General features: G+C 38.7%; 1 protein-coding gene across 4 annotated transcripts in view; it reads left to right on the forward strand.

Moving 5' to 3' along the window:
- FSIP1 (fibrous sheath interacting protein 1) overlaps nt 1-25,894 on the forward strand; it is a 196,456-nt gene that overhangs the window by 36,819 nt on the left and 133,743 nt on the right. For all 4 annotated transcript variants that reach the window (XM_058666088.1, XM_058666091.1, XM_058666089.1 and 1 more), the window contains exons 7-10: nt 6,005-6,103; nt 8,770-8,894; nt 11,144-11,254; nt 21,925-22,083. In XM_058666088.1, the coding sequence (XP_058522071.1) occupies nt 6,005-6,103; nt 8,770-8,894; nt 11,144-11,254; nt 21,925-22,083 (494 nt within the window). The remainder of the gene's footprint in view (nt 1-6,004; nt 6,104-8,769; nt 8,895-11,143; nt 11,255-21,924; nt 22,084-25,894) is intronic.

A 25,894-nucleotide genomic window follows, 5' to 3' on the forward strand; every position in this document is an offset into this window, starting at 1 on the left:
AAACATGTTTTGAAAGTCAGGACAGTGAGGGAGAGACAGAGAGAGAACTTTTTATACATTGGTTTACACCCCACATAGCTGCAAGGACTAGCACTGAACTAGGCCAAAATGAGGAGTCAGGAGTTTCTTCTTATTTTCCATATGGGTGTCTGGCCTAAACACATGGTTCAATCTCTGCTGCTTTTCCTAAACTCCCAAGTTGGATCGGAATTGGAGCAGCTAGTCAAATTGGAATTGTACAGGTGGTATAGCACTCAATGTGATGTCTTCAGATCTGTTGCTCCTGTTTTTATATTGAATGTTTTTCTTACCATTGCCTTTTAACAGTTCTTTGTGTGTTTTGGGTACAGATCTTTTAACAGACATGAATTTTGTAAGTACTTTCTTCCAATCTATGGCCTGTATTTTCATTCTCTTAACAGTGTCTTTTGGTAGGCAAAATGAAGCAGGGTTATAAGGAAAGATGCATTTACTGCACTGAAGAGTGTAATCAAGGCTGCAGGAAAATCAAAGCAATAAGGGATGTCCCACAAACTGGGGGAGTAAATAGTGAGGACATGGTTAAAGGAATGATAAGCAGTGTTGAGGCTGGAAACAGGAATCCGAGCTGAAAATTATGGGAATTCTGGTGAGTTTAATCAGTAAAATTCTTACTGAAACAGTATTCAAAGGGAACTTTTATTACCTGAAGATATTGTATACTTATTAATGCTAAATTAATGATTAAGAACTTACATATAGCCTGCAAGGAATTTTAAACCATGGGAGTTCATTAAAAAAAAAATCTTACAAGCACCTGGGGCAAAATTAGAATAACTTTATTTTGTTTCTCTGTAAAGGAACTAGCAGCTGATTTTTTTTCAGTAGAGAAAAGTACAATAATCAGGAATATTTATTTCCTTTGTAGTTGTTCTTAAAGATTTATTTATTTAACTTGAAAATCATAGTTAATGGACCCAGCATGATGGCTCAATGGCTAAATCCTCACCTTGCAGGTAACAAGATCCCATTTGGTTGCTGTTTGTGTTTTTGTCCAGGCAGCTCCACTTCCATCCAGCTCGCTATTTGAGGCCTGCTAAAACAGAAGAGATGGCCCAAAGCCTTGGAACCCTGCACACATCTGGGAGACCTGGAAGAAGCTCCTGGTTCCTGTCTTCATATTGGCTGGGGTCCAGCCATTGCAGCCATTTGGGGAGTGAACCAATGGGCGGAACATCTTTCCCTGTGTCTCTCCTTCTCTCCATAAATCTGATCTGCTTTTACAATAAAAATAAATAAATATTATAAAGGAAAAAGAAAATCAGAATTACTAAGGTAGACAGGGGATAGAAAGAGAATCAGAGAGAGAGAGAGAGAGAGAGAGAGAGAGAGCGCGCGCGCGCTTTAGTTTCCATTATCTGTTTCACTCCCAGATGTCCTTTAGGGCCAGAACTGTGCTGATCTAAAACCGGGAGACAGGAATTTCATGAAGGGCTCCCATGAGGATACAGGGCTCAATGATTTGGACTATCCTCTGCTGTTTTTCCAGTCCAAGCAGGAAGCTTGATCAAAAGTAGAGTTGGCAGGATATGAACTGACACCCATATTGGATGCCATTGCCATAGGCAGACAATTAGCTTGCTATGCCACATGCAACCCTCTTTGTTATCTTTTATTATTCTTGTTAATAATGCATAAAGGTAACAGTGACATTCTATTATGGCAGAGACTAGATAGTTCACCACTAATACTGATTTTGGAAAAAATTTTGCTTGAAAACATACGTTAGCCAACCAGTAAGTGGATCAAAATTTAGATACAGTGTTAGTAAAGCTGCTATATAAAGGAATTATTAGTTAGTATTGCCACTGTTAAATCATTTAAAAATTGTCATTTCTGAGCAGATTAGTGAAAATAATTGTTATTAATCCAAATAGTAGGATATCAGAAATTACTCAGTAAAAAGAGGTGAGATCTAAAACTCCATATTGCATTAACAAACTTTTTTAGGAGGAAGAAAATCTGAGTGTAGGCAGTGTAATTTCAACTTTCACATGGTAGAGGGACACACATCACTTTTATTTTTGACTTCCTGAGAATAGAAAAACATATTGTTCATTTAATCGACTTCAACTCAAGGTGTAAGCTGCAAATTATTATGGAAGGCTATAATTGGTCATGATCCATATGGGAAAAAGATAGAAAAGAAGAAGCAAAGGAGCATTACACAAATGAAAGGAAGGAATGGAAAGGGAAGAAAAGGGGAGGGAAGGAGGAAGGAAGGGAGGGAGATGGTGGGGGAACAGGGAAAGAGGATGAAAGGCAGGTCAGCCAAGCAGGAAACCAGTTAAGGCCTGGGGGCATACCTGTTAGTTAAGGCAGCGAGTATCCTTGCGAGGATTTATTTATTTTTATTGGAAAGGCAGATTTACAGAGAAGAAGACAGAAATCTTCTGTCTGTTGGGTCTCTCCTCAAATGGCCACAATGACTGGAGCTGAGCCAATCTGAAGCCAGGATTCAGAGTTTCTACTGGGTCTCCTATGTAAGTTTAGGGTCCTAAGGCTTTGGGCCAGCTCTACTGCTTTCCCAGGCCACAAGCAAGGAGCTGGATAGGAAATGAATAAGCTGGGACAAGAACTGGAGTCCATATAGGATCCTGGTACGTGCAAGGTGAGGATTTATCCACTAAGTTATCTCGCCGGACCTGTGAGTATCTATTTTTAAACTAGGCTGTTAAAAGGCACATTTTCATAGTGGTTTCCTTGCAATTCTTTCCATTATCATCCACCTTCCTCCTCCTTTGTCCTTAATTTTAAATCTTACCTCTTGGCTTTATATCAGCTGTCTTATGACATTTTTCTCTAGCATAGCAAATGTCATGTGGTCTTTGTACTAAGTATGTCAAAGAGTATTCAGTGATTTTATAATAAACTCAAAATGTCTGCTTTCCCGCTGATTGCCAGGAGGCTGTTATGTTTCCATTTTCTGTTTCCCCTTCTGTTTCTTTGTCTTTCAGGGAGGTGAAATCCATCCACAGCTGGTGTTTGCCAAGAGTGTACGGTGCATCTGCCTCCAGTCTGTCACTGTCCATCTGCATGCTGGCAGATTGCTGTGGGAGATCATCCTTGGATCTCTGCCTACTTGGCCCATGTAGGAGGTCCTAAGGACATGGCACACTGTCTCCCTGGGGGAACCCCCGGCAATGGTCTTGGCACACAGGGACCTCGACCAGAGCTGATTATTGGCCATACAGGCAAGAGCAGTGTGCTGTACCCTAGTCTTCTTTCTCTGTCCTTGGAAGCTGTACTGGGGCTTTCTTGATAATAAGCTCTGAGAAGTCGGTGAAGTTCCACATTACATGCCAACCATATGTAGTGTCTGTGACTGCAGCAGGACTGGAGGCTCCAGAGAGAGAGAGCTGCCTTCTGGCCAATTACAGTGCCATTGTTTGGTGGGAGGATTGCTGGGAGATGTCCTTCTGCCTTCCCCTTTTTCTTGGGCTACAAAAGATTGTTCTTGCTTTGCAATAAACAGACATGCTTGACCAGGCTGTGTTTGATGGTTTTTTGGTTGCTGCGTTCCCTTAACCTCTGGTTTAAGGGGCAGGACGTGGTGGCCTGCCGTCCTTCTATACCGAGGTCGGTCCTGCTTTTAGAGGTGACATTTGCATGGCCACTGATAGCTCTTTCCTATCCCTTTCTATTAACACAGAGGCCATTTCTCTCAGATTCTGCCAGTAGGTGTTTGTGTAATGGGACTTAAGATTCTACAGTGTGACTTAGATATTCTGGTGTTAGGGCTGTTTTTCCCTATCTGAACTCAGGTTGACTGATGAACCTCCATCTTTGCAGAGGGGGAACCATTGAGGAGAGGTTATTTTTGGTGCAAAACTTAGCCTTTTCCAAGAAAGTTCAGTTTTTCCAAATAAATGCTGAGTTACTCAAAATTTCTTCATCCCTACTAAGGAGGAGGATTGTGGAGCATCCTGCTTCATTGGGGTGCAATCGGGAAGGAAGCACTTCTGGTCCTTGCTCTGCTCTCAGAGGCGTCTTGTCTTGCTTGATCTGTGTCTGTAACCCAGGCTGAGCCCCTGCTGACAATGGTTATTCACATTTAGCCTTTTGTCATCTGCTAGCAAATGCTACTCATGTACATGGGTCCTGGCATCCTCCCTGGCTTTGAGGCTTGCTATCTACCCCATCCTTTCATCATTACCTCAGGGGGCAATGTGGGAAATTCTGTTGCCTTCCATGTCACAGGCTGGCTGTGTGGCGTGGTGTGGCAGGTGTGTGACTACGTCAGACCCTGTCTTCCTGTATGTATGTATGGCCTTGCTGCTTTGCAGCTCTTTGGGGTAGATGGTGAGCAGCTGTGTGCCACGTCTGTTCCCCAAGCTTCAGGAGTTCAGTATAGCACAGCCTAGACTGTTCTGGGTTCCATCATCCTATAGTGAATCTCTTTTCACCTCCGGGAAGCCTCCTCATTTATGTGTTTATACATTTGTTCATGCTCTGATATGTCCTTGTAACATCTCCTCCTTTATCTGGGGTGAGTTTAATTTGTTTCTGAGATGGCAAGAAACATCTTATCATCCTTCTCTTCCACGCTTGATCCTTGATCTCTACAGGGAGATGTTTTTTTTTTCCCCCTCGTATAGATGTTTGTAATGAGGAGACTGAAATTTTTCCTGTTAACATTTTATTTTGATGTAATTTCAGATTTAAAATTGCAAGAAAAGTACACAGGATTCTCAGATATCCTTTATCCAGCTTTTCCAAATGTTAACATTTACTGCATTCTCCCCCCCTTTCTGATTTTTGGACTAATATTGTTTTTTAGCAAGAGATGACTTAAGATAGTGCATTGCATTTAGTTGTTTTTGGTCTTCTTTTATCTTAGGACACTGGTGTTTTGAAGCCGTAAGTCTGTTATATTGTAGTAAGTCCTCCACTTTGGATTTGTTTAGGCGTGGTAGGCTCAGGTTATGCATTTTTTGCAAGAATCCCAGAGAAGTGAGACCGTGTCTTACTTGATAGACTATTACAGGAAATACATGATATTGATTTCCCCATTATTGTGGTATTAATTTTGATCTCTTGGTTAAGATGTTGTCTGCCATTTTTCTTCACTGTAAGGTCATTATGTTTTTCTCTTGAAATTAGTAAATTACCTTGTGGGAAGATACTTTGAAGCTATTATCTTCTTAGTCCTCAAATGTTTATCCACTGATTTCATTATTCATTGATGACTCTTCCCTGCATCAGTTATTACTATGAAGTTTTCCAAATGATTATTTTCTAATTCAGTAACTTCTTCTGGGAAGACTCTCTCATATGAAGTATTGAGACAAACTTTGAGAAAATAAATATATTTATGTTAGCAGTTTCTTGAAAATATGCAGTGTCTAAGTTGCCAATAGAAAAATATAAAAAGAAATAGATTTAAAAGAATTTGGAAAACACAGTGTCCCATTTTCTTTATGGAGATTGGAAGAGAATAAATTGCAAAAGAAAATTAACAGATAGGGGTCTCCTAAAGTTTTCTCTTCCAAACACATTCTTTGATCGTTATGACTGATCATGTATTTGAAATCTCTACCCAGGAGTATCTAAAGTAAGGAAGAGAAACACAATTATAGTTATTCAGCATTGATTCTTGGCCTTTTGGCTAAGATCAGGTGTGTAGTTATTTAGCATGTGTATCTGTGTACTCTAGACATTAGGATTTGAGTACATTATCTCTGCAGAGAAAGAATATTTTATCACACTCTTGTGTCACACTCTTCACATTGAGTTTCTAGAAAAAAGCTTTCTAACCGTACTGATTTCTCTAAGTTGTGTTTGTGATTCATGTGCACAAAAGTGATTATCATTTCTATTTAGAAGTGACATTCACATCATTTAAAAAAATTGTGTGTGGGGATGGTATATATTGGGGAGAATACTAGATCTTACCTCTTTTTAAAATAACTGTAGACCTTAATTATTTAGTGAGTATTGAACAAATAATTTTTTAAATTGCTAGATCCTTCTCATTGTAAGGATGAAGGCGTGTTTTTCTCAGTGTTTCACACTCAAGTCCCTCCAGAAGAATATGAAAAACACATGCAGACTGCTAATCAAGGTATGTTCTACTTCGTGAGATTGTAAATATTGCCACAGGAAATGCTGAATATGTATAGAAATATCCAATTGTCCTCATCAAAATTTATCCCTTAATGTTTAAACCTGTGAAATCTTTGATAATTTGCTATAAATATGCCAATTAAATGGCTTCCTTATTCCTTGTTAGTGTGGTTACTGCACCTAATAGATGTCTAGGTTAGTTACTGATACATTTTTCCCACTTTGGGCTTTAATGTGATGGTTTGTCTTATTTTGTAGATGATCACCATTTGTCATTTGTAAAGAGAGTGTTATTTTTATTTATAAGAACTTTTATATAAGTTTATATGACCTTGATTTTTTTAATTAGAAAATTTTAAAGATTTACTTGTGAGTCAGAGTTATAGACAGAGAGGAAGACATATCTATATATCTATATATATCTTTCATCTGCTGTTTCACTACCTAAATTGTTATAATGGCCAGAATTGAGCTGAACAGAACCAGGAGCTTCCTGTAGGTCTCCCACATGGGTGTAAGGTCCCAAGGCTTTCGCCCATCCTCTAATGCTTTCCCAGGCCATTAGTAGAGAGCAATTGAGTAGCCAGGACTTGAACTGGCTCCCATATGGGATCCCAGCACCATAGGCAGAAGTCAGCCATGGTGCCAGCCCCATGGCCTTTTATAGCGAAACAGTAAAAACAAGGTATTTATTTAAAGGAACAGTGGTCTGCAAGTATTTTTTGAAGATACCTTTGTTATGTATTTATAAGGTAGAGTTATAAAGAAAGAGGGAGAGGAATGGAAGAAGAAGGTAAGAGAAAAAGAGAGAGAGAGAGATAGATATCTTCCAATCACTGATTCATTCCCATATTGCGGCATTGTTGCCAGCAGCTATCACCAGGCCATGAAAACCAGGAGCCTGGAGTTTTCTCTGGGTATCCTATGTGGGGCAGGAACACTGCCTTTGTGCCATCTATTGTTACTTCCCAGATACCTTAGCAGGGAGCTGAATTGAAAGTGGAACAGCTGGAGCATGAATTGGGCCAGCTCATATGGGATTCTGGTGTTATAGGTACAGTTTAATATACCACACAGTAATGCCACCCTCTACAAGTATGTTTTGTATTCTGTAAGGATTTAAGATGAAAGAGAAAGGAGACAGAATGAGATAGAAACAGAACATGAACTCAGAGGCACAGTTTTATTCAGGGACAGATCTGCCAGAAAGGGAAGAGAGCCCCCCCTGCACAGGCTGAGAGTTTACACAGATGAGAGTGGGTAGGCTCTGGGCCTGAATGGAGTTGGAATAACTGAGGAAGAATGCAGGGTGTTGGTATCTGCTCTCAGTATTTTAAGCATGAGACAAAAAGAGACCTAAAGCTTTTGTCCTTGCTCTGCTACTTGCTTGAAGCCCTCAGGATCTGATATTTAAGAGCTTTACTTATGAGCTTCTTCTGAAATGTTGAGAAAAACCAATAATCTGGCATGGACTGTGGGAATGTGTAAGGATGGGAGGTAGGTCCAGGACACTTATTTCTAAACTTCTTCCAAAAGACAAGCTGGAGTTCAAGGTTTATTGTTCAGAAAGGGTGATGCCAAGTTAAAATGATCTTTAAGGGAAAGTTTTATTTCCCATAAAGACTAAAAACCTACATATTGGAGGCTAGCATGATAACTCAATGACTAAATCCTCATCTTGCAATCCCTGGGATCACATATGGGTGCTGGTTCATGTCTTTGCTGATCCAGTTCCAATCCAGCCTGAGAAAGCAGCAGAGAATGGGCCAAAGCCTTGGGATCTTGCACCCATATGGGAGAGCTGGCTCCTGGCTTCAGATTGGCTCGGTTCTAGCCATTGCAGCCATTTGAGGAGTGAACCAGCTCTTTCTCTCTGTAAATCTGATTTGCCTTTCCAATAAATGTAAATAAATCTTAAAAAAAGACCTAAAAGACTTTAGTCTTTGTCACATAGTGACTTATTCTTTCCATATATACTGTCAAGTTCTGTACATATTTCCTGTTATTCATAAGGAATCAGTAGTAGGAAGTTTAATATATGATAACTCAATGTCTAATGAATAATTCAAGGAGTTTTATCAGAACTTCATTGTAAATTATGGTAGCAAACTTACTTTTTTTTTTTAAAAAAGATTTATTTATTTATTGATTTTATTGGAAAAATCAGTTATACAGAGAGGAGGAGAGACAGAGAGGAAGATCTTCCATCTGCTGATTCACTCCCCAAGTGGCCACAACTGCCAGAGCTGAGCTAATCTGAAGCCAGGAACTAGGAGCCTCCTCTGGGTCTCCCATGTGAGTGCAGGGTCCCAAGGCCTTGGGCCATCCTTGACTACCTTCTTAGGCCACAAGCAGGGAGCTGGATGGGAAGCAGGGTGGCCAGGACATGAACCAGCACCCATATGATATCTTGGTGTGTGCAAGGTGAGGACTTTAGCCACTAGGCTACCACGCCGGGCTCAGCTTACTTGCCTGTTAAGAAAAGTATCTCTATACATTAAGTTCCTGGATCTGGAATTTAGACATTAATTCTTTTATGTATGTTTTATTTATATTTCATAAAAAGTTAATAGATGCATAGAGTGAAGTTTTGATAGACTCTAAAATTCTAATTGGGAGAAAAATTTTATGTTAACTTTTTACTATTAACTTTTTGAAAACTAGATTTTACTGATGATATGGAAAGACACGATTCATTGGTCAAAGCTGAAAAGAAACCTTCCTCAAATACAGAAAAGTTGGAGCTCAAGGGTAAACACAACCAGGATTTTATTAAGAGAAACATTGAGGTATGTAACTAGAAAATTGCAAGGTAGAAATAAGGACTAAATTAGTTTTAAAATAGTAATGGTATGTTCAGTGTTTTTAAACACTTTCTGATCATGATAAATCCATGTGAATGACTAAAAGAAAAGTTTTGTAAACCAATGCGTATCTTCATTATTTTCTATTCTGTAATGATTTTTTAAAATTATTTTTTATTCATTTAGTTTAGAGGCAGACACACACACAGAGTGAACAGGGATGACAAGAGCTCTCATCCATCTGCTGTTTCTCGAAGTGATCACAAGGCCTGCCAACATGGGGACGGGGAGCAGGAACTCAGTCCAGGACTCCTATGTGGGGAGAAGGAACCCACCTGCTTGAGCCATTCTGTCCTAGCCTGATATGTTCTATCCTATTCTGATCCCTTTTAAAAGGTACCAACAGGCACCTAGCATTGAATCATCACCCAGAAATCCTTTAATTTTTGCAATCCAAAAGTAATTTATTGAGGTACTAGCTTTGGACAATGTTTCATGGAATATAAGTCACATATTAGCATTAAAAAAAAAAGGCAGCAAGACTGGTTTTATAGCCCATGCCTCTAGAACTCTGAATGGAAAATGCTCCTGGCAGAACAGCAGCAGATGGAGGCTGAGAACCAGGTGTTTGGCTATAACCTGGTGAACCTCCTGGAACTGGTCACTCACTGGCCTTGATTGGCCCCTTGCTTCAGAAGCTCTTCCTTGATCTTGCAGGTCCCACAGGTTGACTTGGTTTGTCTTTGAGGCAAACTCAGACTAATCAGGAGCACAGGGGCTCCCATATTAGATCACATGCTAATTACCTTACAACCAGAATAGACATGGGCTGGGCAGAAGGCTAATGGCAAGTGACCTGAGCAGCTTGTCACTAGAAACTGCATTGGCAGGTGTGAAATGTTAACAAGAGGACAGAGTGAGGCAGTTCCTCATACTTTAGATCTGATGCTGTTTAACAAAATTTGACTATCACTTCCAGGCATAGTAGATTCATGTATCAGCTCGCCACTGCTAGGATTGGCCTCTGGAACTCTTGAGTTTTCTGTGTTCCATCTTCATATGATTTTCTTCAGGAAGCCTTCTATTTGGTCTATTTTTTTTGTACTGGCCACGGCATAGTCATTTAGTTTAGTTTCCAAGTAAAGTGATTTACCCAGTATCCCAAGTTCTTATTCATACAGACAACAGCCTCGCCTTAGAGTTCCCTTTTAATAATAGAAACTTTATTTAATAATAGAATCTTTATTTAAATTCTTTGCATGATATTCTTGACATTTAGCAGCAGTTTCAGGAGTGGCTGTTCTGGTTTCTGTAAGCTGCCACTTGGAATACCTACATCTCATACTGGCTTTCTGGGATGGAGTCCCGCTTCCACTTCTGATCTGGCTTCCTGCTAATGTGCCTGTAACTGAGCAAATGATGGTCTAAGTACTAGGGTTTCTGACACCCACATGGACCCAGATGCAGTTCCCGGCTCCTGGCTTAAATCTGCCTGGCCCATTCCCCTCTGTTGTTGATGTTTTGGGAGTGAACCAGTAGGTGGAAGCTCTCTGTTCCTGTCTTTCTCTGCTACTATGCCTTCAAAGTAAGTAAGTAAGAAATAAATAAAAACGTTAAAAAAAAGCAATTTCACTTACTCAAGATATGCCAGAGAATTGGCAAGATTTCTTACAGATGTCTTAGCAAGTATGTTTTTTGCCTGTGAAATGTATATGTACTTGTATTTTATGTATTTCCTTTTTCCTAGGTATCTTTAGTACTTCAAAAAGCTTATGAAAATGGAGTTAAAATAAGTTTATGTTATTATAGTTTTTTGAAATTCATGCATATGAGAGATCTTGTAAATTTGTATAAAGTGTGTACCATGGAAAAAATATACATGGATTTCACAATTTTTTGCAGCAGAATAAATTTATTTTCTAATTCTATTTTTTATAAACTTCTAGAGATGCTTTTATATTTTTTTGAACACTGCTAAGTTTATTTTAAGAAATGAAATGTTTATTGAAATGGTTAATAAGAGAGGACCTACTTGGTGGGAATATTTTTGTTTGTAAAATGACCCTATACGAATAAGTTGCCACAGAACAAAATTACCTAGCAATTGTAAAATGCCAAATCTCCCAAATGTTACCTTGTGTATTTATATTGTAATAGCCATAAGTTTCATTTTTATTTTTTTGAACTCTAAATTGCTCTAAATGTTTAATATTTTCCATTAATAAATTCTTTAGTTGGCCAAGAACTCAAGAGACCTAGTGGTTATGACTGACAAAGAGAAGAAAAGACTGGTTGAACTTCTGAAGGATTTAGATGACCAAGAATCCGTGCTGCCCTGTTGTGAGGTATGTAGACTTTCATGGGTGACGGCTTCTGCATTTCATAGTTTTGATTTCTTTATTATGTTATTGACCCATTATTACAAATTTACAAGAATTTTTCAGATTATGAGATAATGGTTTCTGGCTTTAAAAATAATCCTGTTTTACACATTTATTTTATAAGCTTTCAAGTATATTGTTTGTCAATTTATTACCTACTCTGAAAGGATTATTTTATGCTTTTAAGAGTTGTTATGATATCTACCACTGTTTTCAAGAAAATAATTCTGTATGTTTATATATATATGTAATGTTAATAAATGAAACAAATATCACAAAGTGTTGAACACTGCTAAGGTAAAAATAAAAATAAAAAAGAGTAACAACACCCTGGATATCATACCTCTGCCTGTGATGGTTTAATACTGATGACACTTGAATGTTTATCTGTGTCCTTTTGGACATCTCTTCTTACTCCTAAATTGACTTCTAGGTGTTTCTGTGTAGTCTTAAGTGACCCTAGAGAGTACCATCTGTCTCCTATCCAGTTGGAGAAGCTCCTATCCTGGAGTTTCTCATTCCCTGGAGAGTCTGGTGAGGGGAGACAAGGACTGAGCTGAAAGTAGGGCAGCATGTAATCTGGGGGACAAAGATATCACATAAGGAGTACAGTTCATATAAGGAGAGCAGTAGCCTGGTATTTGCATGCATTTGCCTTTTAAACATGTAGGAGGATTCTGTACTTTCACAAAGAAGTAGACTCTCCCATCATCCTTGAAGCATTTAGTCACATTGTCTGGATTTAATTCTCCTCTATTGAATGGAGACTTGATGAAGTGAATGAAGTTGGCGTCCTGCCCAGATGCCCTTTAGCTGATGCCTGTTTGAGTCCATCCCCAACCCCATGCTAAGGGCATGCAGCTTCCTCTCTCCCAGTTCCCCCAAACAGGATTCCCCTTTGGTGTGGTTTATGCTGTGGAGTTTCCCCAGGAACCATTTTGAAGCTGGCCTTCAGCCCAGAGCACATCCTGACCTGGCTCTGTGCTCACCTCCTCATGCTCGTGCTTCTAATGGCACGACCCCCATCAGTCTCTTGAGCAAGAATTCTTGTCTCAGCTTCTGCATCCAGGAAGCCCAGCTTAAGACACAGATTTGGAAGACAGTTTCTGCTTTAGCACCCAAGAGTAAGTAGCCAAGTGCAATGGAAGGAAGTGACTGTTCAGTGGCAGCCAGCATTCAACATCAACTGCTTGAATTGTCTAGTTTCTCAAGAGAATCTGGAAACTCAGGTTTTTTTTTTATGAGAAATAGCACATTTTTAAATTGTTAACAGTGAGTTCCATTTAAAGAGGTCATATGGAAACAGAATATTTCCTACCCTTTCCCACACACCACAAGCAAGTCTACATACTGTCACAGATTATAACCTCTGGAATCATATTTGCTGTGATGGGAGGGTCTTGTGCTGGCTGATTGGGAATGGATGAAGGTGTTACTTTGTGTGAAGTAAGGATGAGAGTGGGATGACACATTATTCTGATATAATTTAGGTTGACTTATCTATGGTAATTTTCTTGTTTGATTAAGAAAAGTTTTTGACATTAAGACTAAAAGGGACTTGTTTTTTTTAAATTATTTTTAATGCATTAATTACATTGTATTATGTGACACAGTTTCATAGGTACTTGGGTTCTCCCCACCCCTCCCCAAACCCTCCCACCATGGTGGATTCCTCCACCTTGTTGTATAACCACAGTTCAAGTTCAGTTGAGATTCCCCCATTGCAAGCATATACCAAACATAAAGTCCAGCATCTTATTGTCCAGTCAAGTTCAACGGCTTCTTAGGTATACCCTCTCTGGTCTGAAGACAGAGCCAGCAGAGTATCATCCCGATCAATTAAAAACTCCAACATACCATCAGCAAAAATTTACATCATTATGGAGTTAATTGACATAGTAATGAGTAACCAATATGTTAAAAGTAAATGCGAGTTCTTAACCACCTTCTGTGACTACCTCATTGACATTTCAATTTTAGTTTATACACAACATATAACATACATAACATAACATGTTATGTTGGCAACGCCCGTGTCGCCACGTACCCCGAGCTGAGCGGAGGGACTAGGGTTACAAAAAGGACAACGCAGTGAGACAACACAAGATAACACTGAGTACACAGAATGCCGATCGATGATAGATTGATCTTTATTGAAACTCCAGGCTTTCTTTTATACTCTGCCTAGCTCCTCCCAGTGTTTATCTAGTCCTCAAGTGGCCACCCTAAATCCTTCGAGTTCCTCCCAGTAGTGGCCACCCTAAATCCCTTGAGTTCCTCCCAGTGTTTATCCAATCCTCTAGTGGCCACCCTAAATCCCTTGAGTTCCTCCCAGTGTTTATCCAATCCCTTGGCAGATAACTTGACAAATAGGAAGCAGGAACTTGCGGTTAAGCCAGTGGCTAGATGTATCAGGCCAAAATTGCCAATCCTGTTACGCTCTGAGAAACAAGCTAAGCTGTGGAGTTAATCCTTGGGAGACCGGGGCCTGCAGTGTTACACATAACATCATATCATCTTAAATTAAGGCAAACATGTGGTATCTAACCTTTTGTGATTGGCTCATTTCCCTTAGCATTATGGTTTCCAGTTTGGCCCATTTGGCCACAAAGAACTGCATTTTGTTTTTTTTAATAGCTGAGTAGTATTCCATGGAGTAGATGAACCAGCCCTCTGCTGATGGGCATTTTGGCTGCTTCCATGTTTTTGCAATTACTGATTGTGCTGCTATGAACATAGGAGTGCATGTTGGTTTCTCATAAAACAAGTGTTCTGGATATATTCCTAGGAGTGCTATTGCTGGATCATACGGTATGTTGAATTTGAGTTGTTTGAATGTTCTCCATACTGATTTCCATAGAGGCTGTACCAGCCTGCAGCCCCACCAGCAGTGGAGTAGGGTTCCCTTTTCCCTGCAACCTCATCAACAAGTGTTGTTGGTGCTTTTATTCATGTGGGCCAGTCTTACTGGCGTTAGGTGGTACTTCATTGATGTTTTAATTTGGATTTCCCTTATTGCCAGGGAACTTGAGCATTTTTTGATATGCTTGTTTGCCATTTGGGTTTGTTCCTTTGTGAAGTGTTTGCCCATTTCCCGTGCCCATTTCTTGAGTGGCTTGTTTGTTCTGGTGTTTTGGTTTCTCTGGAGATCTTTGTATATTCTGGAGATTAGCCCTCTATCACCTACGTAGTGCGCGAAGATCTTCTCCCATTCTGTGGGTTGCTTTTTTACTTTGTTGATTATGTCCCTTGCTGTACAGAAGCTTCTTAGTTTGATGAGGTCCCATTTGTTTATTCTGCTCTTGATTTCTATTGCTTTTGTTGTCCTTCTTAGGAAGTAGGGACCTACCCCTAGATCTTGCAGAGTATTTCCAACATTTTCTTCCAAAAGTTTGAAGGTTTCTGGATGTAGGTTTAGATCTTTTATCCATTTAGATTTGATCTTGGTGTATGGTGAGAGATGTGAGTCTATCTTTTTGTTTCTGCAGGCTATTAACCAGTTGTCCCAACAGCATTTATTGAACAGACCTTCCCATTTGCCTGGATTGTTGTTTGTCTTTTTGGCAAAGATTATTTGGCTGTATCTGTGTGGGTTCCCTTCTGGTGTTTCTATTCTGCTCCATTGATCTTCCTCTCTATCTTTGTGCCAGTACCAGGCTGTTTTGATAACCACTGCCCTATAGTATGTCCATAGGTCTGGAACTGTGATTCCCCCTGTTAAGTTCCTGTTCTTCAGGATGATTCTAGCTATCCGTGGTTTTTTGTGTTTCCAGATGAACCTTTGGATCATTGTTTCCAGTTCCATGAAGAATGTTTTGGGCAATTTGATTGGGATTGCGTTGAATGTATATATTGCTTTTGGCAATATAGACATTTTAATGATATTGATTTTACCTATCCAGGAGCATGGGATGTTACTCCATCTTTTGAGGTCTTGTTCAATTTCTTTTTTAAGTAGTTTGTAGTTTTCTTCAAATAGGTCTCCTTCATTTTTGGTTAGATTTATTCCCAGATATTTCATACTTTTCTCTGTTATTTTGAATGGTATCTTGCTGGTTAAATCTTTTTCCATCTTGTGGCTGTTCGCATACACTATGGCTATTGATTTTTGTTCATGAATTTTGTACCCTGCCACTCTACCAAACTCTCGTATAAGTTCTAGCAGTCTCTGTATTGAGTCTCTTGGCTCTTCTACATAAAGAATCATATCATCTGCGTATAGTGAGAGCTTGACTTCTTTGTTTCCCATTTGGATTCCTCTGATTTCTTTTTCTTGTCTTATGGCCTCAGCGAGTACCTCTAGGACTATGTTGAATAGTAGTGGAGAAAGTGGACATCCCTGTCTTGTTCCAGATCTCAGTGGGAAGGGTTCCAGCTTTTCTCCATTCAGTATGATGCTGGTGTTGGGTTTTTCATATATTGCTTTGATTATGTTGTGGATTTTTCCATCTATGCCTACCTTGGTTAGGGTTTTTAGCAGGAAGTGGTGTTGGATTTTGTCGAAAGCTTTTTCTGCATCTATTGATACTATCATGTGATTCTTGTTTTTCAGTTTTTGGATGTAGTGTATCACATTTATGGATTTCCGAATGTTGAACCATCCCTGCATTCCAGGGATGAATCCTACTTGATCTGGATGAATGATCCGTCTGATGTGTTTTTGAATTCTATTGGCTAGGATTTTGTTGAGAATCTTAGCATCAATGTTCATCAAAGAGATAGGTCTGTAGTTTTCTTTCTCTGTTTGTTCTCTGTTTGGTTTTGGGATTAAGGTAATGTTGGCTTCATAGAATGAGTTTGAAAGGGTTGCTTCCTTTTCTATTGTATTGAAGCGTTTGTAGAGGATTGGGGTTAGTTCTGTTCGGAATGTTTTGTAGAATTCTGTAGTGAAGCCGTCTGGGCCTGGGCTTTTCTTTGTTGGGAGGTCTTTAATCACTGATTCAATTTCTGCTTCAGTTATGGGTTTGTTCAGGTCGTTTGTTGCCTCTGGGCTAAGTTTTGGCGGGTGGTAGAAGTCTAAGAACTTTTCCATTTCTTGGTGGTCTTCTGATTTGTTGAAGTACTGTGCTTTGTAGTAATTTCTAATTATGTTCTTAATGGTTGCAGTGTCTGTTGTTATGTTGCCTTTTTGATTTTTGATGCTGTTAATTCTTGCTTTCTCTTGTTTTTTCTTTGTCAGTCGGGCTAGTGGGGTGTCTGTCTTGTTTATCTTCTCAAAAAACCAGCTTTTTGATTCATTGATTTTGTGTATAGTTTTTTTATTTCTATCTGATTAATTTCCTCCCTTGTTTTGATGATTTCTTGTTTCCTATTGTGTGTGGGGCTCTTCTGTTGTTGTTTTTCCAATTCCTGGAGGTGTGTGTTTAGTTCCTGTGTTTGGCGCCTCTCTTGGGCCTTGGCATGAGCTCCAATTGCGATGAGTTTACCCCGTAGCACTGCTTTGGCAGTAAGGGACTTGGTTTTATTATCGATTGTCAGGTTGGACAAGCTGCTACCCACTGCGTCTCTGAGTAACCATGTATGAATGCCTGTCTATGTATTCCAGAAAAAGTTTTACATTTTTCTTGTGAATATTGCCTTTATATATATATATATATATATATATATATATATATACACATACATATATATATATTATTTATTATATTTTGGACAATCTTTACATAATTAATTGGGGTAAAAAGGCTCAAGGTAAAGGGGGATATTGAGGAAGAAGCCCACCCAGTTTCCCACCCACCCCTAGTCCTGGATGTGGGGCATGCTCTGAGATTGCTTTTGCACATTATTTTTGTTAGTATTTATGTCTTGTCCCTTTGCTTTAGTGTCTTTTTATGATAATTTTGAACTCTTTCACAAATATTGTGTAGCTGAATTTCTGTTGCTGATATCTTTTTCTTTTTGATTATTAAATCATTATTTGTACCTTAATGAAGATTTTTAATTTGTCTATATTTATTTCAGCCACTGATAACTTTTGAACTTTTTCTGCAATTGGATTATATATGTGTGTGTGTAGATTTTTTTTTTTCTTCACTTTATGTCATCTTGTAGTTTGGCAATTCAATATCTTATGTCTGATCTTCAACTGTTAACCCTCAGGTTTTTTTTGTTTTTTAGGTTTTTTAAAATTTATTTTCATTGGAAAGTTAAATATAGAGAGAGGTGTAGAGACAGAGAGGGAGATCTTCTGTCCGTTGATTCAGTCCCTAGGTGGAAGCAGCGGCTGGATCTATGCTGATCTGAAGCCAGGAACATGGAGGCTTCTCTGAGTCTTCCATGGGGATGCAGGGTCCCAAGGCTCTGGGCCGTCCTCCACCCATTTCCCATGCCACAAACAGGGAGTTGGTTGGGAAATGGGGGCTGCCGTGACACGAACCGGTGCCCATATAGGATCCTGGCACATGCAAGGCAAGGACTTTAGCCACTAGGCTACTGTGCCAAGCCCAACCTTCAAGTTCTTAACACAGCAAAACATATGTTGTCTTCTCAACTTCAGTGATTACTTTATAAAATTCCATGTATTAACAAGGCTGAATCTTTGATATGTTTTTATTACCCTTTTCTCCTAGTTTCTTTCCTTTGGTATACCTTGAAATCACTAACGAATTACATTTTAGTTCCAGAATACTGTCACTATTTTTTACCTTTAAAATATTGTTTCTTGCACTTTAGGAATTTCAGTGCAAATTTTTAGTCATATAATTAGTTGTCTATTTAAATTCAATTCACCATTTACTTACGTAAGTAATTTTTCTTGAATTATTTTTCTGGGGAAAAATATCACCCCTCAATGGATAATTTTTATGTGAATAAATTTTGGAACATTGTGTATCTAAAATTTCTTTTTTCTTTTTTGAATCTTTGATGGAAACTGAATTCTAGATGATTCTAGATGTGGAATTCTTTCCCTTTGACAGCATGCAGGATTTTCTGTAGTTGGGAGGGTAAACACATTTTATCAGACTATATTTATGTGTGACATTAAAAATGTTTCTCCTATATGCCTGGTAGGCCTTCTCAGTCTGAAGCTTACTGCTTCTTCAGGAAATTCTATTTTTTCCTTTATCACATCTTTTCTCTCCCTTTGGGATATCTGTAGAATGGGATATTATTTGGGCATGTCATTGGCTGCAAGTATCAGGTAACTTTATTAACTGTGGCTTAAACAAATAAGGAGTTAATTTTTGTTTAGTAAGAAGAAATCCAGGAGTAAGTGGCTAATGTTTTCCTGTCTTCTTCCTCCATATTCTTTTTGTGTCTTTTTTGTCTAGGTGTGCAAAAATGCTGCTATACCTGTAGGTATGTTTTCTAGGCAGAAAGAAAGGGTATACAGACCCAAGAGTCACTTCTCTGAGGTTTTGCCTCACCTTCTGAGGAGTGGTGTGTCTCAAGACTTCTACCTGCAACTCCGTGTTAAGCTGTCATGTAATGCTTTGTTTTCTATTTTGCTCCTATATTCTATATTGCTTCTTGTTTTTGTAACAAAGGTAGACAAGGAACAAGGTCACCCTCTTCATGGAGGAGCTCCTGGATCTGTTTTCCAGATCATAGGACATTTTTCTCATAAGATTCACTTTTTGTGTCATTGTTCTCATATGAGCTCATTTTGCGGTTTTTTAAGTTGGGCTCAACATTTTCCTTCTGCTTATTAGTTTTGTCACCCCCCCTTTTAAAAAAATTTCTTTCAATTATTACTGTTTTTAGAACTATCTGCTGAGAGTCCTTTCAGCAAGTGCTCCATATGATAAGGGAGATGAACACAATATGCACAAATTCTCTAACAGTAGCTTGATGATGACACATATTGGCACAGCATTTCCTAGGAAGAAGACACAAAATATAGCAAGAGGAATTTAGGAAGACATGAAAGAAGGAGCTCGTTGACTTGTAATCTCAAACCGCACCAGACTTCTTTGGCATTTTCCAACTTCTCCTTACTCTTTCAAATCTCTGTGTTCTCAGATGTTCCTTTTCCTTTGTCTTTGACAAATGCCTGCACAGCTTAAAAAGGATGACTGAAATGTTAATTTTGTTTAATCTCCAGTCCTTTATCATGACAAATTTGATTTTAAGAATGTTATATCCTCTTGATTCTTAGATGTTTGCTTAGAGTTTTAAAAAGATTTTCCTCTGTGTTGGAAATCCATACTTGAAACTAATGCCTCTAGTGTCATCATTGCCAAGAAGATTGTGCATCAGATCGCTGTTACTCATGCATGTCAGAACTGAAGAGATGAGGCTGTTTTCCGGGCCTTTGTTCAACACTAGCTATAAAGAAGACTAAGTGAAGAGCATTTTGGTTTATGTCTTAGGAAGGCAAGAATTAAAAGATGGAAGTTTCTTACTCATAACAAGTATATGTAAAAGGTGCTAGACAAAAAAATACCTTCTACTACTTACATATAACTTATTTCAGTAATTGCATAGTACATGAAGCATTTGGTTTACTGTTGGATTTAATCTAACGTGTTCTTTTAAACACCAGTGCTATTAAAAACAATTTGATTCAGGTAAGAGTTTAAAATTTGTTAGCCACTAATATTAGTCATTGTCTCAGCAGTGTCTGTGTTCTGAGCTGTAATCACAGCAATGAGTATGTTGGGAGATTTAAGTAGATCACACATTCAGTAGGAAGTCTCCAGAATCAGGTTTGTAAACCAGGTGAAAAATCAAGGTGGCCAGCATTGATGGTGCAGGAACAGCTTAGGTACAGGTTGATTAGGGGCTATTCCTGGTACCACCAGAGACATGCCCTCAGTTGATGCTCACTGCTGCTGATGCTGGATCTCACCGTCACCATTAATCATTGCCTGCATTGTTCTGCATTAGATCTCAGATTACCCTAGTAGTATGGAATGTGTGGATCTGGTTGGTGGGCTGTGCTTGAACCCTAACTATAAAGAAAGCCAATGAAGAACATTTTCTGTTAATGACTTAGGAAGGCAAGACTGAAAAACTAGAGATGTGGTGCCATGACATATCAGGTTAAGCATCTATCTGTGGTGCTAGCATCCCATTTCAGCACAGGGTCAGGTCCTGGATGCTCCACTTATGATGCAGCTCTCAGCTCCTGGTCTGGGAAAGCAACAAAGAAAGGTCCAAGTGCTTGGGACCTTGTACCCAAGTGGGAGACTTGAAAGAAGCTCCTAGCTCCTGGTTTTGAACTAGTCTGGCTGTTAGCCATTTGGAGAGTGAATCAACAGATGGAAGACTTCTCTTTTTGTCTCTCTTTCTTTCTTTTGTAATTTTCCCTTTCAAATAAAAATAAATAAAATTTGAAAAGAAGCTCAAAAATTGAAACAGTCCAGTAAGAAATAGGCAAAGGACATGAACAGGTATTTTGCAAAGAACGAGATACAAGTGACTTACAGACACATGAAAAAAATGCTCAGGATCACTAGCCATCGGAGAAATGCAAATGAAAATCAAAATAGATTTCATTTCATCCAATTTGAATGACTATCATCTAAGAATCAGCAACATAGTAAATGCTGGGGAATATGTGGAGGAAAGGTTCCCCAATATCCTGGAAATATTGATGGGAATGTAAACTCATATAACTGTTATGGAAGACAGTATGTAGATTCCCCTTCTGTCTGTATATCTGTCTGCCTTTGCAATAAAAATAAATAAATTTTTTTAAAGAAGTCTGAAAATACATTTACCATATGACCCAGCCATTCCACTCCTGGGAATTTACTCAAATAAAATGAAGTCAGCTTAGTTAATTGTACCTCCATGTTTATTTTATATCAGTTTACGGTAGCTAAGCTATGAAATAAACCTTGATGTTCATTAACTGCTGTCTGGATATAGAAATTATAATGTACACTATGGAAAACTCCTCAGCCATAAAAGGATGAACACTTGTCTTTCGCACAAAAATGAGTGCAACTGGAAACCATTGTACTTGCTGAAATAAGCCAGTTTCTCTTTTGTCTCTCCTCTCTGTTATTTTTTTTCTGATGTGTAACAGTTAATATAGAATAGAAAAATGTGTAGTAAGTCATCTTGTTATTTGATTGATGTTTTTAGCCCTTGCTTATACTCTTGTGAAACTGTGCCCTTCCTACTTTTTACTTGTTAAATATTATAGTTAATGGCGCATTAAGCTTGTTGCTATAGTGTAGGTTGAAATTATCTTTTTGCAAAAATTAACGAGTGTGGAAAGGGAGGAGATTGAGGGACAGAGAGGGATGGAGGGAAGTACAGTTACGCTAGAATTGTACCTCTGAAATGCATGCAATCTGTTCTCTAACAAAAATATGTGGGGACAAAGGAAAATGGTAGTTTCTGTTATAAAGTAAAACTAATTTGTTTGTATTTAACATATCACAAACTGATTTTTTAAAGTTGGGAAATGAGAAAATTTCAGAATTGAAGCTGTGAGGCTAAGAGATTTATTCCTTAGAGGAAAAAACCCACAAAATGTAAGATACTTTATAAACAGGGTTGGTGGCAATGGACTTATAAAATAATTTCATCTTTTGTTTCACTTTTGTTAATACTAATTATATTTTAAAATATTTACCTGTTTATTCTTATGAAGTTCTGAGTGCTGAAATTGCAGTCTGATAGGTCTGTTTTGGAAAAAAACCCACTGTGAAAATGACCTGGTAATCCTGTCCTCTTAGGGTGATCAGAGTGGCTGGTTGTTTCCCGGAGAAGGATACACACTGGCTCCCACTCAGTATGCACAACTTGCTGAAATCGACACAAAACTCCAAGAACTTTCTGTAGCCTCCTTGACCATGCCCAGCTTGTTTGCAAAACCTGACTGTCAGAATGAACAGGTATGTTTACCCAAGAACACATTGATGGTTTAAGTTTGAATTGGTTAAAACTCGTTTGTGTAATTTTATAGTTAAATGAAGAGGTTTCTTCCAAATTGTTTTTGCCGTGACTGCAACTGTAGTAATGATAATCTGCATAATAATGTGTATTTTTGTCTGATTCCTTCCTCTTAGTAACCTGTTTTTGTTTCATTTGGCAATTCACAAGGATGAGAGTCACTGAGGAAGCATTGATAATGTTGAATCTCTGTGATTTATGTTAGTTCTTGGTTATGACGAAAGAGAAGAAAATTGACATAGCACACATAGTCCATTGAGTGTCTTATTTCTTTTTGTTACCCTGGCGCCACTGATTCTTTACTCTGCCTCATTCTTCTAGCACCTTGAGTTTAACATCAGGTGGGGATGCTCACTGTGTCAATGACATCTCTCCTGTGAAGAGTTTAAAATGAATGTGTTCCTTCTTCTCAAGTCTTATTTCTAAATAAGGAAAGTAGATGCTTTTAATGTTTATTTGTCTATTTGAAAGGCATAGTAGGAGAGAGAGGGAGAGAGAGGCAGAGAGAGGCAGAGAGAGGCAGAGAGAGGGAGAGAGAGGGAGAGAGAGGGAGAGGGAGGGAGAGGGAGGGAGAGGGAGGGAGAGAGAGAGAGAGAGAGAGAGAGAGAGAGAGACAGACTGACCTCTATCTGCTAGTTCTGTCTCTGAAAGGCTGCAACAGCTAGAGTGGACCAGGCTGAAAACAGGAGCCCAGAACTCCATTGTGGTCTTCCATGGGTAGCAGGGACCATCTTCTGCAGTCTTTCCAGGTGTATTAGTGGGAAGCTGGATTGGAGGGTGGAACAACCAGGATTAAAATTAGCACTTGATGCTTGATGCCAGTATTGCAGGTGGTGGCTTAACTCGGCGCAGCACAGCACTGACTCCACCCTCAAATATTATTTTGCAAAGCTGGTTGAGGTGAAGAGGAGTTTAAAGGGTAGTAAAATATAATTCTTTACCTTCTTGTAATCTAGTTCAGGATGACTGTTGGTCTGAAGAGAAAAATGTCTGGTCTTTTGTTATTCTACTAACCCTTTACCAACTTTGTAATTTTCACCAAATCATTTTCTGTGTAGTTGTAGATGGTTGTAGTGTTCTTGGTCCTTCAAAAGATTTAAGTATCAGTAGCCTGTGGGTAATAATGCTGAAAGTGATCCTTGCTACAAGCTCTCAAGTGTATGTAAGGGATCTGATTGTAGGCCAGTTGAAACCACTTCAAGGAGAAAAGAGAAGAGTCAAAATGTCCTAGATAGAGTTGGTGGCTGGCAAGAAAAAAACTCCTTTGGGAAGCATTCTCTGTTCTCTTGGGATATGTTTCTGAGGGCAAGGCACAGCTTCCGACCCCCCTGAGATAACAGAAGTGTTGGTGGTGTTCCCACCATTGATGTTTGGATTAGAATCAGTATTTAAGAAACCAGAATTGGAATATTTTTTTTAAGGTTTATTTATTTTTATTGCAAAGTCAGCTATACAGAGAAGAGGAGAGACAGAGAGGAAGATCTTCCATCCGATGGTTCACTCCCCAAGTGGTCGCAACGGCTGGAGCTAAGCCAATCCGAAGCCAGGAACCAGGAGCTTCTTCTGGGTCTACCATGTGGGTGCAAGGTCCCAAAGCTTTGGGATGTCTTCGACTGCTTTTCCAGGCCACAAGCAGGGAGCTGGATGGGAAGTGGGGCCGCAGGGGTTAGAACTGGTGCCCATATCGGATCCCGGGCGTGCAAGGCGAGGACCTTAATCAATTGCGCCGGGCCCAGAATTGGAATCTCCATGCCCACCCAAGTGTTCCCCATGACTTTGACATGAGTTATACTCATTTGTTTATGTTACTGATTTCTTAAAAGAAAAAAGTCAAGATGGAGTGATGAAATGGTTCAGAGATATGCTTTGTACTGAGAGTTTTTATTGTTGCTAAATTTTTGCAGTAGCTAAGGTTTCACAGCTGAATAATGGTTTTAAAGATAGAAAATGTCTTTTTCATGTCTGTCAAATGTTATTATTGAAAGAGAGTCTGAGAATTTAGAAATTTGTTCAGCCAGTTAGACATTAGAACTTCAAATAAAGCATGCATTTTATCAGATTCTGTCATCATTATTTAAATCATATTTTTGGAATTCAGTTATAGTTCATTTAAAGTATTTGAAAAATAATGAAAGGAAAAAAGAACAGTACATTACTTTGTTGTTACATACTGAGATTATGTATTAGTTCTGTGAAATTATATATATTTACAAAGCTAAGACAGAAATACAGAATGCAGAGATAGAAATGGAACATCATAGATGCTGAAATAATTGATACTTTTTGCATGAAAAAAAAGAATCTCTTGAGCTTCTGCTGAATTTCCATTTGTCATTTTCCAGTTTCTAACTAGCACCAGACATTGCATGCTGAATTTTTAAGACCAAAATGTTAACATGGCAAATTATTTGGTGGATACTATTTTTTGATTGGAGCAGTTTTTGAATAAAGATACTTTAAATAGTATCTTGAATAAATTCTGCCTGTGTACTTAGCTGATAAATGGCTCCAATCTATTGCTGAACTGTAAATAATCATGGTATTTATCCACTTTATTTATGCTTTTCACTGTTCTTCAAATGATTAGAAATTTCTCCCCATGCTCCTCAAAAATAGCTTAAGGTGAATAAAATTTCTGTTCTAAAATAATTAATTCAATGAATATTAATTGAGTTCTCACTGTATATAAAGAATTGAAGGGACCTAAAGATTTAGCACTTTGGAGTTAAACAACTTTGCTTCAAATTGTGGCTCTCCCACTTGCTAGATTTATGGACCTGAATATTAGAAGCACCCTAAACCTCAGTTTCTTCATTTATAAAAGTCATATTTAGATTTCTTAAGATTAGTAGCTAGGTTAATATATTTGGAGTCCTTAACATAATATCTGAGCTAGAACTCAATCAGTGACACTAATATTGTTACAGTAATAAGTGAGTTAAGGAACTTCTTTCCTATGAGTACATGTGCATGATAACATTGGTAAGTGCCAGGGTGTACTGTGGTGGGCAGAGGAGAAAAAGCACATCCAGAAAGGTTATCAAGAAAACTGATTTTCCCATGGGAGGAGAAAGAGGAGGATGAGGAACTAGAGAAGGAAGCAGAGCCCCACAATATTGCAGGAGGTTGGCAACTGGGGACCAACAGAGCAAATTCAACTCACAGATTTCTATTAGCTCACTAAGGGTAAAAAAAAAAAATTAAGATACTATGTAAAATTCAGGCAAATTCATATAAGAATACAAATAACTAGTTTCTCTCGACAGATATGACAAAATATGGCAATATTACGTCTGAACTCTTGCTTTTTAGTTGCTCTGTTAGATGGAGCAGAGTAGCAACTGGTTCTTTCTAAGGGACCCAGACCCTCTGGTTTGCCCCAGTACCTGCCACTCTGTGTTGGAACTGTCAAGAAAACAGTTCTCTGAATAAGGTGAAGCATACAGACGTCCTGACTTTTCCATTGGTGATAACTAAAAGGTGCAAAATTGATGGTCACAGAAGTCTAAGATGATGCGTGCGAAACAGTTTGAGGGACTTAAGAAATGTGGCTCAGAGGTGAATGAATTGTTCATCATTATAGGAGCGACAGCTAAGAAATCTTTTCCTTATGAGTTTGGAGTTTGCTTATCATAATGTTCTCATATAGGTGGCCTGGCCTGCCACTTAACTGTATGGCAGTGTTTTGAAAGCAGCACTTGGCTTTCACGTATCTGATTTCCTTGGCGTGACACAATGCATGCAAGCACAATC

This window comes from Ochotona princeps, chromosome 6 (genome assembly GCF_030435755.1).
Source record: "Ochotona princeps isolate mOchPri1 chromosome 6, mOchPri1.hap1, whole genome shotgun sequence".
Taxonomy (NCBI): domain Eukaryota; kingdom Metazoa; phylum Chordata; class Mammalia; order Lagomorpha; family Ochotonidae; genus Ochotona; species Ochotona princeps.